Source organism: Cololabis saira, chromosome 12 (genome assembly GCF_033807715.1).
Source record: "Cololabis saira isolate AMF1-May2022 chromosome 12, fColSai1.1, whole genome shotgun sequence".
Taxonomy (NCBI): Eukaryota; Metazoa; Chordata; class Actinopteri; order Beloniformes; family Belonidae; genus Cololabis; species Cololabis saira.
In genome coordinates this window covers 19,329,576-19,347,888 of record NC_084598.1, presented here as the reverse complement: position 1 = coordinate 19,347,888, position 18,313 = coordinate 19,329,576, and the positions used below count along the sequence as shown (strand labels likewise).

General features: G+C 44.9%; 1 protein-coding gene across 1 annotated transcript; it reads right to left on the bottom strand.

Moving 5' to 3' along the window:
* Positions 1 to 11,722: 11,722 nt before the first annotated feature.
* LOC133456345 (N-alpha-acetyltransferase 40-like) lies at positions 11,723 to 12,487 on the bottom strand. Its single transcript, XM_061734823.1, is given in 2 exon segments — positions 11,723 to 11,922; positions 11,925 to 12,487. Coding segments are annotated over 2 exon segments (714 nt in total). The 5' UTR covers positions 12,439 to 12,487.
* Positions 12,488 to 18,313: the final 5,826 nt, after the last annotated feature.

Here is an 18,313-nt window from a genome sequence, read left to right as displayed (position 1 = left end):
CAATAACTATTGCAAGTTCGGTATAAATAAAATATATATCCTATGAACATTTGGATGGTGTGAACAGAGTGGGCCCGGCTACAGACATTTAGTGACAGTTTATCTCCATCTATAAATAAAAATTCAGCTCAATAGCTCAGTCAGCATCAGATGGCCTGCTAATGTGAAGGGTTCACATACTGTATCCAATCCGTAATCTTCTAAACTGCTTGAAAACTCAGTGGAGCTGTACTGATAAAATCAAATGTCTGTAGAAATGCAATTGAAGTTTTTATAGACTGTGAAGGAGTACAAAAGGTAATACATTTAAATCACTATGGGAATTGCATATAAAGAACAATTTATTAATTTATTATTTGACACAGTATTTACTGTCACAGAAGGCACTTAGAGAGGCCTTCAGTTTCGTTACGCTTAAACACAAGACAGTTCCATCCATCAATATTTTCGGAAAAAATAACCTTGTTGAGATCTACCATAGGGGAGACAGAAAAAAACAACCAGAGGTGCAAAGCTGTATGCAATACACAAAAGCAAAAATCCATCACTCTAAGAGGTCAACCATTACACTAGAAGGTCTTGGCAACTTCAAACAAAAAAAGAAAAAATTGAAAACGCAAAGACCATTCAGTCTAGTGAATACCAACATGCTCTACATGTGGCAGGCATGTCCCTACTCCAGCTGATCTGTCTCAGATTAATGGGTCAGACTTGTGCAGACCTTGATGAAAAGCTGACAGTGATCTAATCAGGCGCAGAGAAGTATTGAAAATATGCAGGGCATTGAGTCGTGAGGAAACTGGGTTGAGGAACACTTTGCTAAATATAACACAACTGGAGATCAATATCTATAAACAAAGGCCCATCTGCTAGCTGTACAACAAAAGAGGAATTACAATACCGGTACATCCAATTCTGCATTAAACCTGCACAGTGATTATATTGGATTTTGAAACAAGTTTGACAACTAGGAAACAAGCAAAAGCAATACAGCAGCTAAAAAGCTAAAATGTAGTTAATGTAGTTAAAATATAAAGTAAAAAATTGTGTTTTCCTGCTAAGGCTAATAGACATCAAACCAGGCTCATAGTCACTTTGACACATTTAACAACTTGTTAGTGAAAACACAATTACTGTGCAAATGAAATGCTGTTTTTGGTAAATATGTAACACCAGACAGGGAGTAACAGAAGGGACCTCTTACTTGTGTGCTAGCTTGGTTTACTTTAGGCAAAACATCCACCAAAAAGCAAAATAGTGTGATAAAGCAAATGATGAGCATCTCATCAATTATCAAAGAGGAGGACCAACAAGAGGAGCCATGAGAAGAGCCATGATGAGCTGAAAAGCAGAAGAGTCTGCATTAACTTAGATTAACCAAATATCAAAGCTTATAAAGCAACTGAGACCAAGAGGAAACTGCTTCCAGTTAGAACACTGAAAGTCAGGTAACAAGGCACACTTGCAAAATCACAGAAGAGCTCAGAGCATGGCTGTGATAATGACTGCCATCTGGCTTTTACACCTATTGCAAATCTTAGCCAATCTTGAATGAACGCCTGTGGCAGGAACTCACTAATCGACACGCATGGAAAGAATTGTACTAACACACATCAGAAATATCATCACATCTGAACTGGAAAAGCACAACCTTGGACAATAATTTTGGCGCAATTTATGCCATTCCTTCGGCAATTAATACGGCCCGAACCGTAACGTGCACCCAGCTGTGTTATACATCAAAATGTGCGTCTCCATCCTGCGACAACACGCATTACTTTTCTCTTTCAAAAGCGTTACCGTGGCGACGCTAGACGCCAAAAAGCGCACCCCCCCTTCATCTGATTGAGTGGAACTACCATATTTGATAGTTCCTCAAAAGTCACCAAATGTTGCATGCAAGCCAGGCCTGGCGATAAATTTGATATTTCATGGTTTGTATTAATGGGCGTGGCCTAACGGCTCAACAGCGCCCCCTAGAAAACTTTTCCTGCCTGTGAAAGAAGTCTTTCGCTGTTAAGAACTACTTAACTGATCTGGGAAACCGGGCCAATGTCACTACATCTTGTGATATATTGGACTAACTGTACCTAAATTCCTCTAAATTACACAGATCTGTGAACATCTGCCCTCATTTCCCCCGCCTCCTCAACCGTCTGACCTTCAGAGATGCAGCCTGGCTGCGAGCTGCACATGTGAACTAAAGTTGTTATAAATCTGACGAGCAAAAACAGCCAAAACCAAAACAGACAAAGCTGCGCTGAGAAACGATTAGTGATAACTTGTCCTAACAGCTTTAACAGCACGTCTGACTCAATGTTATGCTTTAACAGAGATTAGATGTAAATTGTAAAGCAAATTAAAAAAAAAAAACAACTATTTTCTGACACTAACTGACAGCAGGTAGAAGGTAAATACTATTATTACCATTATAAGAGTAATTCATAGAAAAAAAATAAAGATATATACGTGTGTCATCATTCCATCTTAAAATACCAAAAACAGAACTTTTGGCCAAACAAACGACTCCTAATTCACAGCAACAGATGAAATTATTTAAATACTTGGAGAAGAAGTACTTGCTAAAGAAAAAGGAGATTTAAAAAACTATAAAAATCAGGAGTGGACCAGTGATATCATTGGCCATCGTGTTTACTGCCAACTGCAGTGGTATCGCTACCATCTATCTATCTATCAAAGTAAAAGTTTTAACAGATAAATTATAAAGCAACGGGGCTTCGAGGTGCTTTCATCGATCCTCATCCCATGATCCGGCATTTCAGTTAAAGTGGTCGAGAAACCGCAGATTCTTTTACAAAAATGTCTTACCTCCTCTGCTTAGTGCCCACAGTATCTCTGCCAAGGGCAAATTAAGAACCAAGTACTGCAGAAAAACCTACATTATAATTGAGAGACTGTAGAAATTTCTATTCGACAGTCCAGTCTCCAAAATGATGGTTGTGAATCAGCAGGTCGAGTGGTCATCCTCCGACCAGAAGGTCGGCGGTTCGATACCCGGCCCGTTTACACGCCGAATGGGTCTTTAAAGAAGACGCCTAGCCACATATTTCCTCCAAAAAAACTCATCCATTTGTGATTGTAGAGACAAAAGTGCTGCATACCATATAAAAAAGTGGACTTATACTGTGCCGTGTGTTGTAATGGAAAATTTTGGTATAACACTGTCTGTTGCCTGTTTTCATTCCTATGCCAAGGTCATGTTCCTTTGACACAGATCATGGCACGGTTGCCAGGGTGATGGGTGATGTTTTGTCTTTTCCTGCTCTCAACTATAAAATAACCTGTCGCTAATCTTCTTCAGCTCACTCAGGACTGACGGTTTGTGTGACCGGTTGGACTGTGTGGCTCCGTTCAATTGAATGTTTGTCCTCTTTTCATTAAATCTTCGAAAGACAGCTGAGGTGTCCTGACATTCTTTTTGAACAACAATTTTTGCCACCACAATTTGGCGACCACGAAGGGACCTCATCTGTGCCGGATTTTTTCCTTCTCTCCTCCGGAATCGAAGGTGTTTTAAGCATGCAACAACCTCGTACTCCCCCATCAAGTGAAGGTCGAGTGAGGGCCTCTCGTCCGGAGGGGGGTTGGGAAGGTCCCCGCACCGACTGGGGTCGAACGAACCCGGTGGCTTCAGAAACGCCTCGCTGTTCTTTTGGGTGAGTTCATTCAATCCTAGAAGGAGCGGAGGTTTTGTGTTTGTGCTCTGAGCTGTCTGTTAATGTCTGGCTTACAATCTTGACTGTCTGGAGGATAACAAATCATTTTGAGAAATAATTGGAGTTGGAATGTTTTCCTGTTGATTATGTCGTGGGCTTCTGCGTCTAGAATCCGGTTTGAGTTAAGTGGGTAATCCGAAGTATACCTGGTAGGATTTAAAAGATGCAGCATTTGGAAGCAAACGGGTAATCCGAAGTACTACTCTTCTGTAGAATTTAAAAGATGCAGGACTCCAGTCAAATCTGAACCGTGACTTTTTCTAATATATTTTTAATCCAACTTTCTCTGTGAAAGAGCTGCGCGAGTGTTTCCGGCTGTTGTGACGTCACAAACCCTGATAAGCGGAAGACCTTGGTTAGCCATGGTGTTGTTTTTTTTGTGTTTTTTTTTTTTTTTTTTTTCTCTCCTTCTGAAAATTTAGACTCGCAACATGTCTGAGAGGATCAAATAATCAGTTGTGGAGGCCAGTTTTTCAATAAGCCTTCTGGGAGTAATTTTTCCGAAGGACCAGATTTTTCAGCACTAAATGTGAGATATATGATAGTTAATTATGGAAAAGAATAGAACCCACAACCTTTGTCGGAGCTGTGGGTCAGACAACTTAAATTCCCACAATAAAGAAAACACGAGAAACAGGAAGCCTGAGCGTTAAACAGCTGGAGGCTTTGCAGGTTAGACCAGTTATCACTCGCTAAAAAGAAAAATGAAAAACAAATTTAGATAGATTGGAATGTTGCTGAGTGAGGCAGACACCCAAACAGACTGTGCCCCAGTGTGTGAAGCTGGACCCGGTCTGGACTCTGCGCCCCCCGCCCCACCCGCCCCCCCCAACTAGCGCCGGGACCTCAGGCAGAGCTCACCAGCGCCTGGACTTCAACCAGCTGCGTCTGTTTGCCCCCCACTGCCCCCAACTCCACCCGTGGGAGCACCCCTCCCCCATCTTCACCCGTTTCACCCATCGGAGAGATGAGGAAAAGTGCTGAAAAGGACATTTTTGACTGGCAGAGAGCCTGCGTTTCGCCAGGAAAATTGTGAGACTATTGCTGCAAAAGGCTGAAGGAGGCAACGGGAGAAAAGGGGGGCCGGACTGTCTAGGGGTGGCGAGGAGAGCCGGTGAGGTGTCCGGTGGAAACGCAGAGGCCGGCTGTGCTGTGAGGTCTGCAGAACACGTGAGCACCTGAATACTAAATACACATACACACAAGAACCTTGTTTTTCATTTAATAGGTCTGGATTTTATGTTTAATGTCAAAAGGGAAGGGAAATCAGCACTTGTCTGTTTAAGATTAGGTTATGATTTAAGATTATAACGTAATTTATTAATAGACGTTGGAATTGAGTATTGTGTCAGGGGAGGTTATTCATGACGTGTGGGTACACACCCCAATGCTGTTGTAGCTGCTTTCCCGTGATTGGTATCGTCTCAGACGTGGTTATTGATAAATAAAAAACTTCAAGTTACGTGAAGACAATTGTGAAATTAAATAAGTATCGGTAATTTTACTCATGCCGAACTGTTAGAGAGTTAGAGGCTTCATTATAATACTTTCAGCTGTTAGAACAATGTTGCAGGGGCTGGTTTATACTTTTTGTTTATTCTACAGCAGGAAAACTCTTGCATCACATGCCAGACTGGTACGCCTCATTCCCGGTTAATTAAAAATGAGGTACAAATAAGATGAGGTGATATAAATGGACTAGAAGTGAAATGGATTCGACCTGAATTCACACACTATTTTCTGTCAGGTTCCGGTAGAACGTTTTAGTTTTATTTATTTTTTGCTCGGCATTCCAGTCCATCCTAACAGTCAATTTTGTTTGCTGTTGTTTTGATGGTAAAATTTTGTTTGCTGTTGTTTTGATGGTAAAATTTTGTTTGCTTTTGTTTTGATGGTAAAATTTTGTTTGCTGTTGTTTTGATGGTAAAATTTTGCACTGTTGTTTTGATGGTAAAATGTTACACTGTTGTTTTGATGGTAAAATGTTACACTGTTGTTTTGATGGTAAAATGTTACACTGTTGTTTTGATGGTAAAATGTTACACGTTTGTTTTGATGGTAAAATGTTACACGTTTGTTTTGATGGTAATATGTTATACGTTCACTCGTGTGGGGTCGGCTCGACCGGGGGTCAAGAGACCTGGTGACCAGCAGGAGTCTGGGAGACCCGGTGACCAGCAAGGAGGAGGGGTAGCTGATGTAAGAGACACTCCTCTCGATGGATCTAGTGGAATGGGAATTTTTGTTTGCCTGTTTTGGCTAATGGTTCTCCTGTCCAATGTTTTTGTCTAGTGTTCATGACTGGAACTGTTTATTGAATTGGGATTCCTGTAAATGCATTAAAGTGGGTTTGAGTCCCGCTGAGGGGTTGAGTTGAAGGTCAGGGACCTTCGGGGGTCTGGGACCCCCCCCTTTTTTAGCTAGGGATTTAAATTGCCAGATAAACTTGGATGTTGATGGCGTGGCTTCGTGAAGATACTATGTTGACATGAGCCTGAAAAACATAAACAGAGATGTTGAGATTGTGAACCCCCTCATGTATGTGAAATTCAGCATTAACTGCTGATGCGCCTGCGCTCTGTGTGTGCGTGTGTAAACGCTTGGGTGTGTGTGGGTGTGTAAGCTCCGTGTCGCTTGTCTGACTGCGCGTTCACGCAGGGAGCGTTCACGTGAGGCTGCGTGGATGGGAGAGAGATGTTGTCTCGTTTTCCTTTCTGTTGACATTTTTTTTTTTTTTTTGTTAAATGGATACAAGTAAAATAGTTTTTTACTCGTTCTTTTCCCTGTGTGGGGAATTGATGATGTGGAATTGTCAGAATTGGGTTGATTTACTGTTCGAATGGTTGCAGGTTACTTTTGTGATACTGTATTTGAACCGGATTGTGGGTCAAGGACGTATAAGGCCTTTGAGTAGCCCATTTTTTAAAATACTTAAAATAAAGATATTTTTGGCCATTTTCCAAACATTTGAAATGTAGTGTACACGTACATGTATGTGAAAGCTTCAAACAAAGGTATTTTAGTGTTTTTAAACCTACATCTATAGGGCAACGACCCTGGTTTTTGTTGTATGGAAATGGGATTCTTGCCGTTGAGCTGTGTATGATTGTGTATGATTGTGAAAAGCATGTTACATATCAATCATTTTCCTTTATTTTGTCTGTCGTGAAGTCACATACTGTTGATTGACGGTTTCGTCAGGAGTGGGTTTCGTCCCGTAAAATGAGTGCCCTGTGTTTTTTTTTTGGATATGGGTCAATGACAAATAAGGCTTCCGCAGAAGGTATTTTTAAAAGAACTCTGTTGTGTCTACAATATTTTAAGATTATTGCATTCCAGTGGCCAGGTATTTAGTATCTTTAGCGTCCAATTTTACTTTTAAAGACGGAATAATAATTATACAAATATACAAATGAATGCATTTAATACAATATCTATTCACATCATAGTTGTCAACCATTTGTTCACTTTAACCTATTATTTATTGGTTTAAGTGAATGTTTTATGTGGTCGCACCACCTGACATCAGTTGTGCCACCTGACTTTTACAGCTAATTTTAAATTAGACGGGCTTCTACTTGGACACCTGTATTGGCTACCTTGGCTGTCAAGTTCATACTTGTCATTTTTAAATAGAATAGAGAGTTTTATGATAGAATCACATTTTCCTGGTTTTACATTGGTTGTACCATTTGACATTTTGGGGGTTTGAGATGCCAAAATGTAAAGTAACATATATTATCTGAATGTACCTGGAAGGTATTCAAACTAAATAGGTTTTATAGAATAAAGTGATATATGTCATAAATTGATTAACATTATTTTAAAGGGAAATAATGCACCCGGACACAATATGCATGCCATGTCGTTGACCCATATAGTGTTCATGAGCCTACTGTCATTGGCTCTGAGGGGCAGTTTGGAAGTGCTTATTGCGGTATGTTGTTGTTATCTTGGTTGCGAGTGAGTCCTGAGACGAATGCGTTAAAGCTTCTCTGGACCTGTTGACCCATTTTGGCTGAACAGGGGCATCAAGCCGGCCTGTCCGAACTGCAGTTTGTTGCCACAAGGGTTGCGTTTCTGGGTCATGTCATTTCGGGGGAGGGCAGATCCCTCTCACCTGGCAGAATTACGGCCATTCAAAAGGAGAAACGCCAGAACTGATCATTAAGAAACAAATGATGTAAATTCTGGGCTCCACCAGGTATTGTCGACAGTGGGTCTCGCATTATGCGGAAATTGAGGCACCATTGGCAGCAATTGCCCATGGAGAAGGCCTACAAGCATCAGACCCTGGTACCTGGACTGACGAGGCTGACGACGCCTTCACTGACCTGAAACTGACGTTACAGACGCCTCCACTACCTGGACTGCCTGACTGTTCACGACTTTTCGTCCAGACTGTGGACGGAAAGGGGGGTTACATGACTTCAAGTGCTACAGCAAGTTCTTAACCCTTACCCTTTTGCCAACAGCGGATGATGGAGAACCACTCGCAACGCTAACATCCATTTGTTCCCCAAGACCTGAATTTGAGTGATGATGCTGTTGTAATGATGTTGTCTTTGTTCCCCAAGACCTGAATTTGAGTGAGGTTGCAATTGACAATGCTGACTTTGATCTTTTTTGTTGTTGATTCTGCTTCCAGGGCTCCTGCTACGTGAGTTAACATTGCAGGTTTTGCTTTTGGGGCTTTTGTCCCCGATACGTTTTTTTTATTTTTCCACAGGTAGACCCATAGCGCATCACGTGGATACAATGTTCCTGCCTACACAAATTGCTGTGTGTAAATGTGATGATCACACTAACAATCTGATTTTGTCTCTCAATGAAATGTTCAAGCTGACGCAGCTGCAAAAGATACTGCGTCCAAACAACCCCTTGTCGCTAAAAGTACGATCTGTCTCCCTGCTACTTCCGTCCTCGGCTGTGACCTCGGTTGAGATTGGTGAATTGTAACTAAGGGCTTTGCACACTGAAATATGGTCCTGGGAGGATGCGGACTGCAGGGTAATTAACAGGGTGTGAATGGGGCCCGACGGCCGATCATGTCTCCCCAAGTATTTTTTCCCTCACTTTGCTTAATTGACACACGGTTTCATGTGTCAAGGGGTGGGGGATGGTGAGTGAAATACGCAATAGGAGTGAATATGAAGACACAACTCGCCCCCACCAGACAGACGTTTCAACATTTGCAGATGGATTTCATTGAACTTACACCCAGTGAAGACAAAAAGTTTGTTTTTGGTTATCATTTGCATGTTTTCTAAATGGATTGAAGCTTTTCCCACAACAAGACAGGACTCCGCCGCAGTGGCCAAGGCTTTGATGCACCTGATAATTCCCAGGGATTCCCGGGGGATTCTGGCGAAAAATCAGTTCAGACAATGGCGCTCCGTTTGTGAGCGCGGCACTGGAACAGGTCGGTGAGTACATGGGCGTAGATATACGACAACATTGCGCCTACCACCCAGCCTAATGTGGTGCTAATATGGCGCGCCAGAGAAGCAAAAATGGCCTGAGCCCCTTTGAAATCCTGTTTCAAGAGACCTTTAAACAGGGATTGGGCCCGTTTAAGAGGCAGCAGCAAGAAACGGGCCTTTGTGAAGACGAAATGTTACGATATTGTGCAACCTTGTCGTCTGTTTTGTCTGATATCAACAAGCAGGTTAAGGCGGCCCTCCCCAAACCGGCAGAGACGAAACTCCATGACCTCGGAGTGGAGACTACATCGTGGTCAAAGACTTCAGACGTAAAACTGGAAAGCTCGGAGGTGGAACAGACCGTTCCAAGTGCTTCTGGTGACGGAGACAGCAGTCGAGGTTGCAGAGAGACGTACCACGTGGATCCACGCCAGCCACTGCCGACGGGTTCCTGATCCACGCGCACGCCATGCACCTGATCGAGAGGCCACGGCCGTACCATCCCCTTAGGCGGCTCGGATGCGGCCTAAGGGTGGCGACCAGCGTCCTGCTGGTCGTCTCCATAGGGGTGAGGTTGCTTCTGCTGCTGTTGGAGAGCCTGCACGATCACACGTCACAGACCAACTGCACGACAATCTCACCTCCCCCTGACCACGATTCTGAGGCGGCACCTACCCCTCTTTGGCTGGTGAGAAGGGCTGCTGTTAACACGACCAACATGACCAACACGGCGTTGCGGCTACAGGACAACATATGGTTCCGTACCATGACCACTGTGACGAGGCAGCTGACCAACGAGATCGATGTGACACATGTTGTCGGACACCTGGATGAATTGTTGCATTTGCTGAAGAGGTCCTTGTTTTCCATTTCAGGGTGGGAAACTGCACTGTTCAACCTCTTTGCCCCTCAGCTGACTATTCTTTTGGGTTTGTGTGTTTTTCTGTATTTTATTGTGCCATGGGTGAAGAAACTAGTAGCTTCTGCCATTCCCACCGCAACTGGACGGTTTGCCCAGGAGATGGACCACAATGATGAGTGGGTTCCTCCTTCCATGGAGGATCCAGAGCTACTTTAATTTATATTCTGCATTAATCCTTCCTCAGGTTGATGATGTTTTTTTTCCATTTATGCTGTTTTGAACTGATTATTAGCTGTTATGTCCTGTTGACAGGTTGTGAGGGAATCAAGCATTAGCCCCGTGGTACGGTGGGTTAAAACATGGAGGGTTTTGCCAGGACATGTGGAGAATTTTGTCATTTTTTGATTATTATTATTATTATTATTATTATTTTACATGTTATCTCATTTTATCCTTGAACTGCATAGTCACACAGTGCCTTTGATTTTTTCTCTTCTCCTTTTCCCTTCATGGACTATTGTGCTGAATGTGATTTGTTTTGGTATTGTTTGAAGTAGATTAGTTTATATTCCATGATGGGTTTTTCCCCTACTGGGGTTTTTTCCTTCCTTATCTATGATAGGGTAGCTAGACAGATTGAGTCTTTTGACTCTCCCCCTTTTTCTAGTGGCGGGAGAGGTTTTGGCTCTTCTGTACCCGTGACCTAAGATCCTCTGTCGGGGTTTCTGTAACTCCCGCGTTGGAGAAGGGGTGTGCTAGCGTTTGGCTGGTGCGCGACAGAGCATATTGGTCGCGGGATAGGTCAGTGCAAAATTTCCTATTTTATTATGGTTTAGCATACAATGCTAAAAGGGGTGGAATGTAATGGAAAATTTTGGTATAACACTGTCTGTTGCCTGTTTTCATTCCTATGCCAAGGTCATGTTCCTTTGACACAGATCATGGCACGGTTGCCAGGGTGATGGGTGATGTTTTGTCTTTTCCTGCTCTCAACTATAAAATAACCTGTCGCTAATCTTCTTCAGCTCACTCAGGACTGACGGTTTGTGTGACCGGTTGGACTGTGTGGCTCCGTTCAATTGAATGTTTGTCCTCTTTTCATTAAATCTTCGAAAGACAGCTGAGGTGTCCTGACATTCTTTTTGAACAACAATTTTTGCCACCACACACTCACAATGGGTGAATTATAAACAAGAAAAATAACTAAACCTGTTTGTAGACCTTAAAATAAAATTAAAAACAAGAGCACAACATAAGTGCGGAGCATTCGTTTAGAACCAGCAGCCAATTTTAGGTCCTGAATCACAGTTTAAGAAGCACAATGATTACAGTGTAGTAAAACAGTAGATGGAGAGCATCAGCATTGCCTCAGGTTTTTTTGTGTTTGTTTTTTTGACTGGAAAATATTGAGTGTGATCAATGGGAATGAGGAAAACAATGGCCATCAGCCAAGAGGTTGAGAAAAAGACAAAAAAAGGTGAACGCTCACACTACATATCGCCTTTGCAGCAGAAACACTTGCAAACCCACATACGTACAAAAAAAACCATAAAACATAAAACAAAGCCTTGATCCAGAACGCTGCTTCTGCATCCATGCCGACAATTTGAAACGCCATTCATACCCACAACCCTCAAGCCTTCACGCAGTTATCGAAGTTGCTGGCTTTTGACCGATGGTTGAACGCGTTCCGCAGCTGGTTAGTGGCAGCAGCCGCCGCAGTGGCCACCGCCGTGGGTGTGGCCCGCCAAAGCCACGGCGTGTTTGGTCCGCCTGCTGAGGATCTCGTAGGAGCAGTCGTCGCCGCAGCAACCGGACATGCTCGGTGAGGTCTTGTCAATTTCAAACTGTAAAGCTTCTCTGAAGAACTGGTAAGCCCCGTGGTTGTGTTTGAAGACAACATGACTTTTTTCATTTGTGTACCGTTAGCGATGAGCTGTAGAATTTGGATAAGAAACTTGCCGAGCCCTTTCCTCCGTACTTTGCTCTCTAGCTGGACCTCGTAGCAATATAAAACCTCCTCACCACACTCCACGTCAAATCGGAAGTGAGAGAAGGCCACAGGGGCCGAGTCAGCGTCACGAGCCGGCAGATACCACGTCCTCTCGTTGTTCATCTCCTCCCTCTTTTCCCTCTCCTTCCACCCCCACTCGCTCTGCTCATATAGTGTTTGCATGTTGGCGCGGGTGAGTTCGAAGGCCCACTCCACAGACAGAGGGTTGAGGGAAGTCACTCTCTTGCACTCTATCTGCAGATTCAGCCCATTTCTGTCGTACTTTTTGAAGGCTGGGAAGGCCTCCAGTGGGTCATCAAGCTTATTGGCTGATTCCACCTTGGCGCACACTGCGTCCATGGCCGCCCTCTCCTCCTGACGCCGAGCCTTCTTCTCTTTTGCTCTGTTAGACTTTCTCCCCATCTTTGTGCAGAGTCTCTTATCCGTCTCCCCGGACAAACGCAGCTCTATTGTCCCGGTGCTCTGCTGTTGCTGGGTTATTAGTGCTGTGACTATAGGGGGCAGATTAGATGTGACAATGGCATATAATGTGCTGGAGAAGCAACTAGTCGCTAATTTTGCTTGAAATGTCAATGAAAATGCTTTATTTCCCGGGGAGTCGCATTGGCGCCAAGACAACGGGGCTGAGTAGATACTTTAGTGATTTGTGATCCCCTTCATCTGCTTACCCAAGAAAATTAGGTCAGAGTTCCTGTGGTTGTTATGTTGAGTGGTGCTCTCAGTTATTGTTTATTTGTTTTATTTATTGAAAATATTTGATGTAATCAGGACATTGACGCCACATGTCTGAGCAGGGGCGTGGTTGATAAAAGAGCCCTCCTGCACGCAGCTACGAGCTACGTCTACTTTCCATTGGCGCTTTTCCACTAGTATCTACTCAGCCCGACTCGCCTCGGCGCGGCTCGTACCGCCTCTACCCGTTTTGTCTCCGTTTGTTTTTCCACACCCAGGTGAGAAGTGGGCAGGTTGGGGTGAAGCTGCTGTGATGTACTCGATTGCGCAACCCCTTTGTTCGTGTCGGCGCAGATGAGAAATCAGCTGGAGCCGCGAGCGGCAGAGAGTAAAACAGAGCACCTGTGGATCTGGTCGTTCCTTATCGCCCGTCTACATCCCTTTTTTTAATCCTCTCGTCAGCCACCAGGTTTATGAACATCTGCACCTCAGAGTTGGATCACCAAACAGACGTTTGTGCTTTATAATAAAATCGCTGCTAGCCGCGAGTCGCTCTCGCGCTGACTCCCGCTTCCTGATTCAAACGTCTGACGGCCCGCCCCCCGACCAATCGGTGGCGTGTATTGTGGTGACGTCAGATATAGTGCCGGCTCAGCCCGGTTAGAACCTCGGCAGAATGGTTACAGAAAAAGTATCTGCTTGGCATGGCTCCACCCGCCTTGGCCCGTAGTGGAAAAGCGCAAGACGGGGGCCTGGCGGATAGAAGCGAGCTGAGTAGATACTAGTGGAAAAGGGCCACATGCTTCTCCTCCGTGTTCGTAGCTATCTAAAAGCGGGTTTCACACCAGTAGCTGCTGTATGGCCGCTCTGCCAACAGGTTATGGGCCCAGGAAAACCCAGAGATATTCATGCCGCATGTTCCCACTGACATACAGGTGACAATAGCATGCTGAGCACCATGAGCGGATGAGCTGCAGAGAAAAGTAGCAGTCTCGGTAGCCGCTGGTCATGGGTCCTGTTTGACGGAGAAGAAAAGACATATGAATTATGGGAGGCGAAGTTTTTGGGCCACCTTCGGTTGCAAGGGTTAAGAAACACAATCTTAACAGAGCCTATGTCTGAAGAAGAGGATGAGTTACTCGAAGATGCAAGAAAGAACACGGAAGCGCATGCAGAACTCATTCAGTTTCTGGACGATAAAAGTTTGTCGCTGGTGATGTGCGACGCTGCCGATGACGGGTGGGAGGCCCTATGGATCCTGAGATTTATTATCAAGGCAAAGGAAAGCCACGCATCATAAGCCTTTACACAGAACTGACTTCGCTGAACAAGTCAGACAGTGAAACTGTGACTGAGTACGTGATCCGGGCAGAGACCGCAATCACAGCGCTATGAAATGCTGGTGAGACATTAAGTGACGGACTATTGGTAGCGATGGTTTTGAAAGGTTTGCCGGCGTCCTTTAACCCATTTGCGATCCATGTCACACAACGTGATGAGACGATGCAGTTTTCTGAATTCAAAATAAAGCTGCGCAGCTACGAGGATACAGAGAAAATGCAGGCTACGGATGACAACGTGATGAACGTGCAGCAGCGGAGAGCAAGACCCGCCGGAGCAGGTGACCGGGGAGTTGAGAGGACTTCCGTGGAAGTGGTGTGCTTCAAGTGCGGCCTGAAAGGACACCTGGCTAGAGCCTGCCAGCGTAAACTGTGGTGCAGCCACTGTAAGAGCACTACACAACGGGACACAACCTGCAGACGGAAACATCGCATGAACCGAGACAACGCATGAGTGGTCTCCGGGGTGACGGAGGACCAGGACAAAGAGTACTTCTTCCGAGTGAGCGAGGGAGTGGCAGATGTCAACGTGAGGGGCCTGATGGTTGACTGCGGGGCAACCTTGCACATCGCCACAGACCTGGCGAAAGTTCAAGAGGTTTGATGACAGGTTCCAGGCCAAGTCACACTGCTTGGAGCTAGCGGACGGCACGCGGTTCAGGGGCGTCACAGAGCGCCGAGGTGATGCTGAAGTCTGTCTGATCGACAGCAGAGGAAGACACCTGAACGCAACACTGAGGCAGGCGCTTTACATCCCATTCTATCCCAAAGACATTCTGTCTGTGAAAGCAGCTACTGCCAATGGAGAGACTGTGGTCTTCAAGAAGACACCCTGATCCACGTAGACGGTACCAAATTCCCCATACACGTACATGACAGACTATATTATTTGCACACAATAAATGATGATGATGATGATGATGATGGTGATGGTGGATGTGATGATCAATGTAAGGGATGTCATGATGTGCAGACGTGGCATGAGATACTGGGGCACTGTAATTACAATGACATTCAGAAGTTACAAGATGTTGTTGATGGTATGAAAATCAAGGGTTCAAACAAACCTCCACATTGTGAAGTGTGCACTCAAGGGAAGTTTTTCCAAACCAGAAATAGAGATTCTGATGTGCGAGCTAAAACCCCTCTAGAGCTAGTACACACAGACTTGGCAGGGCCAATCCACCCAGAGTCTAGAGATGGGTATAGATATGCACTCTCATTTACTGATGATTTTTCCAGTACTGTGTTTGTGTATTTCTTAAAGAACAAAAGTGACACTGTTCTGGCTACAGAGTTTCTGTATGCTTCAGATCTGATAATGGTACTGAATTTACAGGAAAAGATTACCAGGCATTGCTCATTAAAAATGTGATTAAACATCAGACATCAGCACCTTACTCTCCTCACCAAAATGGAACTGCTTAGCGCAAATGGCGCACACTTTCTGACATGGCAAGGTGCATGCTAATTGAAAGTGGTCTGCCGAAACAGCTATTGACCTATGCAGTTCAAACTGCTGCTGTGGTCAGAAATAGGTGTTACAACAGACTCACGGGGCAGATACCGATCCAGATGTTAACAGGAAGACAGCCCAATTTGTCTAGAATGCAGAGGTTCGGGTTAGAGTGTTGTGGCTAGGGCGTTTCCAGTTTCCTGGGGGGGGGCTGGGCTGTGGGCGTGGGGGTCCCGCTTGAAGGGCCTGGCCCTGCCTGGGTGGGGGGTGGCTGTCTGCGCTGGAGGGGCATTGCTGCCTCGGTCCTCCGTCGCTGGGCGTGCCCCTGCGTCTGTGGGGACTCCGTGACCTTTGGGGTGTTCGCTGGGGTGGGGGGGGGGGGGTGGGGCCTCCCCTGGCCGGGGGGTGCACGGGCGGGCGTGGCGGCAAGGTGGAGCCATTCTCAGGTGTCTACGTATGTCTTATGTTGTCAGTATGAATGGAGGAATGCTGGACCATTTCCCCCTCCGCCTGGGGGCTCCCGTGGAGGTACGGTGGGGCCCTGGCCCGGCTCGGAGGGCCGGCCCCCTTCAACTGGCCGGTGGGGGACCGTGGGCGTCCTTCCAGGGCCGGCTCCGCTGGTCCTGCCTCCTGGCTCGGCCTCCGCTCCCCCTCCTTCCGCCCCTTACACGACTCATACGCACATAGGCAGCGGCGGGGGCTCCGGGGCGTGGGGGGCCTGCCCTCTTTTCGCTCTCTGTGGGGTTGCTGGTGGCCTGGGTTCCGGGTTCTTCCTTGTCGGCCTCTGGTCTCGCAGGTGGCGGGGTTGCCCCCCCCCCCCCCCCCCCTCCCCCACTATAGATACACTTCAGGTGGAGCTTTGATAGGATTATTACACACACACACACACACACACACACACACACACACACACACACACACACACACACACACACACATATATATATATATATATTATATATATTTATGCACATGCATAAAGTTAGAGCATGTTGTTGGGATTAAAGGGACAGCTCTACGTTGGTTTAAATCATATCTATCTGACAGGTTCCAGTTTGTTCATGTACATGAGGTTTCTTCAGAACAGTCAAGGGTCTGTTATGGTGTTCCGCAGGGTTCAGTGCTAGGGCCAATCTTGTTCAGTTTATACATGCAGCCATTGGGAAGTATAATCCAGAATCACGGCATACACTTTCATTGCTATGCTGATGATACGCAGCTCTATTTGTCTATGAAGCCGGATGAAACAGAACCGTTGGTTAAACTTCAGGCATGTCTTAGGGACATCAAGGAATGGATGTCCAGAAATGTCTTGCTTCTAAATTCAGATAAAACAGAGGTTATCATTCTTGGTCCAGAGCATCTTAGGAAGGGACTAGATGGTGTTGCGATGGCTTCTAGTGCAACTGTGAGAAACCTTGGTGTTGTTTTCGATCAGGATTTGTCGTTTAAACCATATGTTAATCAGGTTTGTAAAATAGCGTTTTTCCATCTCCGTAATATTGCAAAAATTAGGAAAATTCTCTCGCAGAGTGATGCAGAAAAACTAGTTCATGCGTTTGTATCTTCTAGACTGGATTACTGTAATGTGTTGTTAGCAGGATGTCCAAGTAATTTGCTGAATAGGCTCCAGCTGATCCAGAATGCAGCAGCACGAGTGCTGACAGGAATCAGCAGGAGAGACCACTTCTCTCCAGTGTTAGCGTCGCTCCATTGGCTACCTGTAAAATTCAGAATTCAATTTAAAATTTTATTACTTGCATATAAAGCCCTATTTACAAGATTTGATAGTGCCTTATGTTCCTGGCAGAGCTCTCCGCTCCCAGGGTGCAGGTTTACTCGTAGTTCCTAGAGTATCTAAATGTAGATTTGGAGGGCGGGCGTTCTGCTATCAGCCACCACTACTTCTGGGTTAAGGAGGCTGACACCACCTCCACCTTTAAAACTAAACTTAAAACCTTTCTGTTTAGTAAAGCCTATAGTTAGTGTTTAGTAAACCTCTAGCTGGTGTTGGTAAATCTCTAGGTAGTGTAAACTCTAGTGTGTTAGAGTCAGTAGTCATAGTTGCAGCTATAGAACAAGACTATAATAGTTAGGGCCAATCCCAATTCTCCTTCACTCGCCCTTCTTTTCTCCACTCGCACTTCTTTTCTTCCCTAAGCCCTAAAAAAGAAGGGGGAGATTTTAGGGCACTTGAAATCTAGGGCACTTGGCCCAGGTGCCTGTCCCAATTCTCCCCCTACCCCTCGTTTCCATCCCTAGCCTGATCAGGAAGCTGAGAGCCAAAAGCTGTTTTAATTTCACCTGTAGCGCTGTTAATATGGCACTTATATTCCATATAAAAAAAATGTGCACAGAAATATTTACAAAAAAAAAAGTTTGCAGTGTATGTGCTGCTACTGCTGATGAGGTGTCCTGTCCACCATTTTCTCTAAAAGGTTCAGGAACCTGTCCATGTGTTCTTCATATAGTTTTGTACTTGTGTGGTTTTACTCACTTGGAAATACTTTTAAATTGTCTAATAAAACTTGTTTCACAACAGTTTTCTCTTCTGGAGTTTCTCAAAGTAAGGTAATGTCTCAAATTATAAACTGTACAACAAGATCAATAGTAAAATAAGGATAGTGAGAGAATCCGCAGTAAAAAAGGCTTTATTTGCTATATTCAAATAACATTTTTAAAAAGAAAAAAGTAAACATTGCACGCAGAACAAAGAAAGGTGCTGTTCCATATAAAAAAATTTGCACAGAAATATGTACAAAAAAAAAATTGCAGTGTATGTGCTGCTACTGCTGATGAGGTGTCTGGT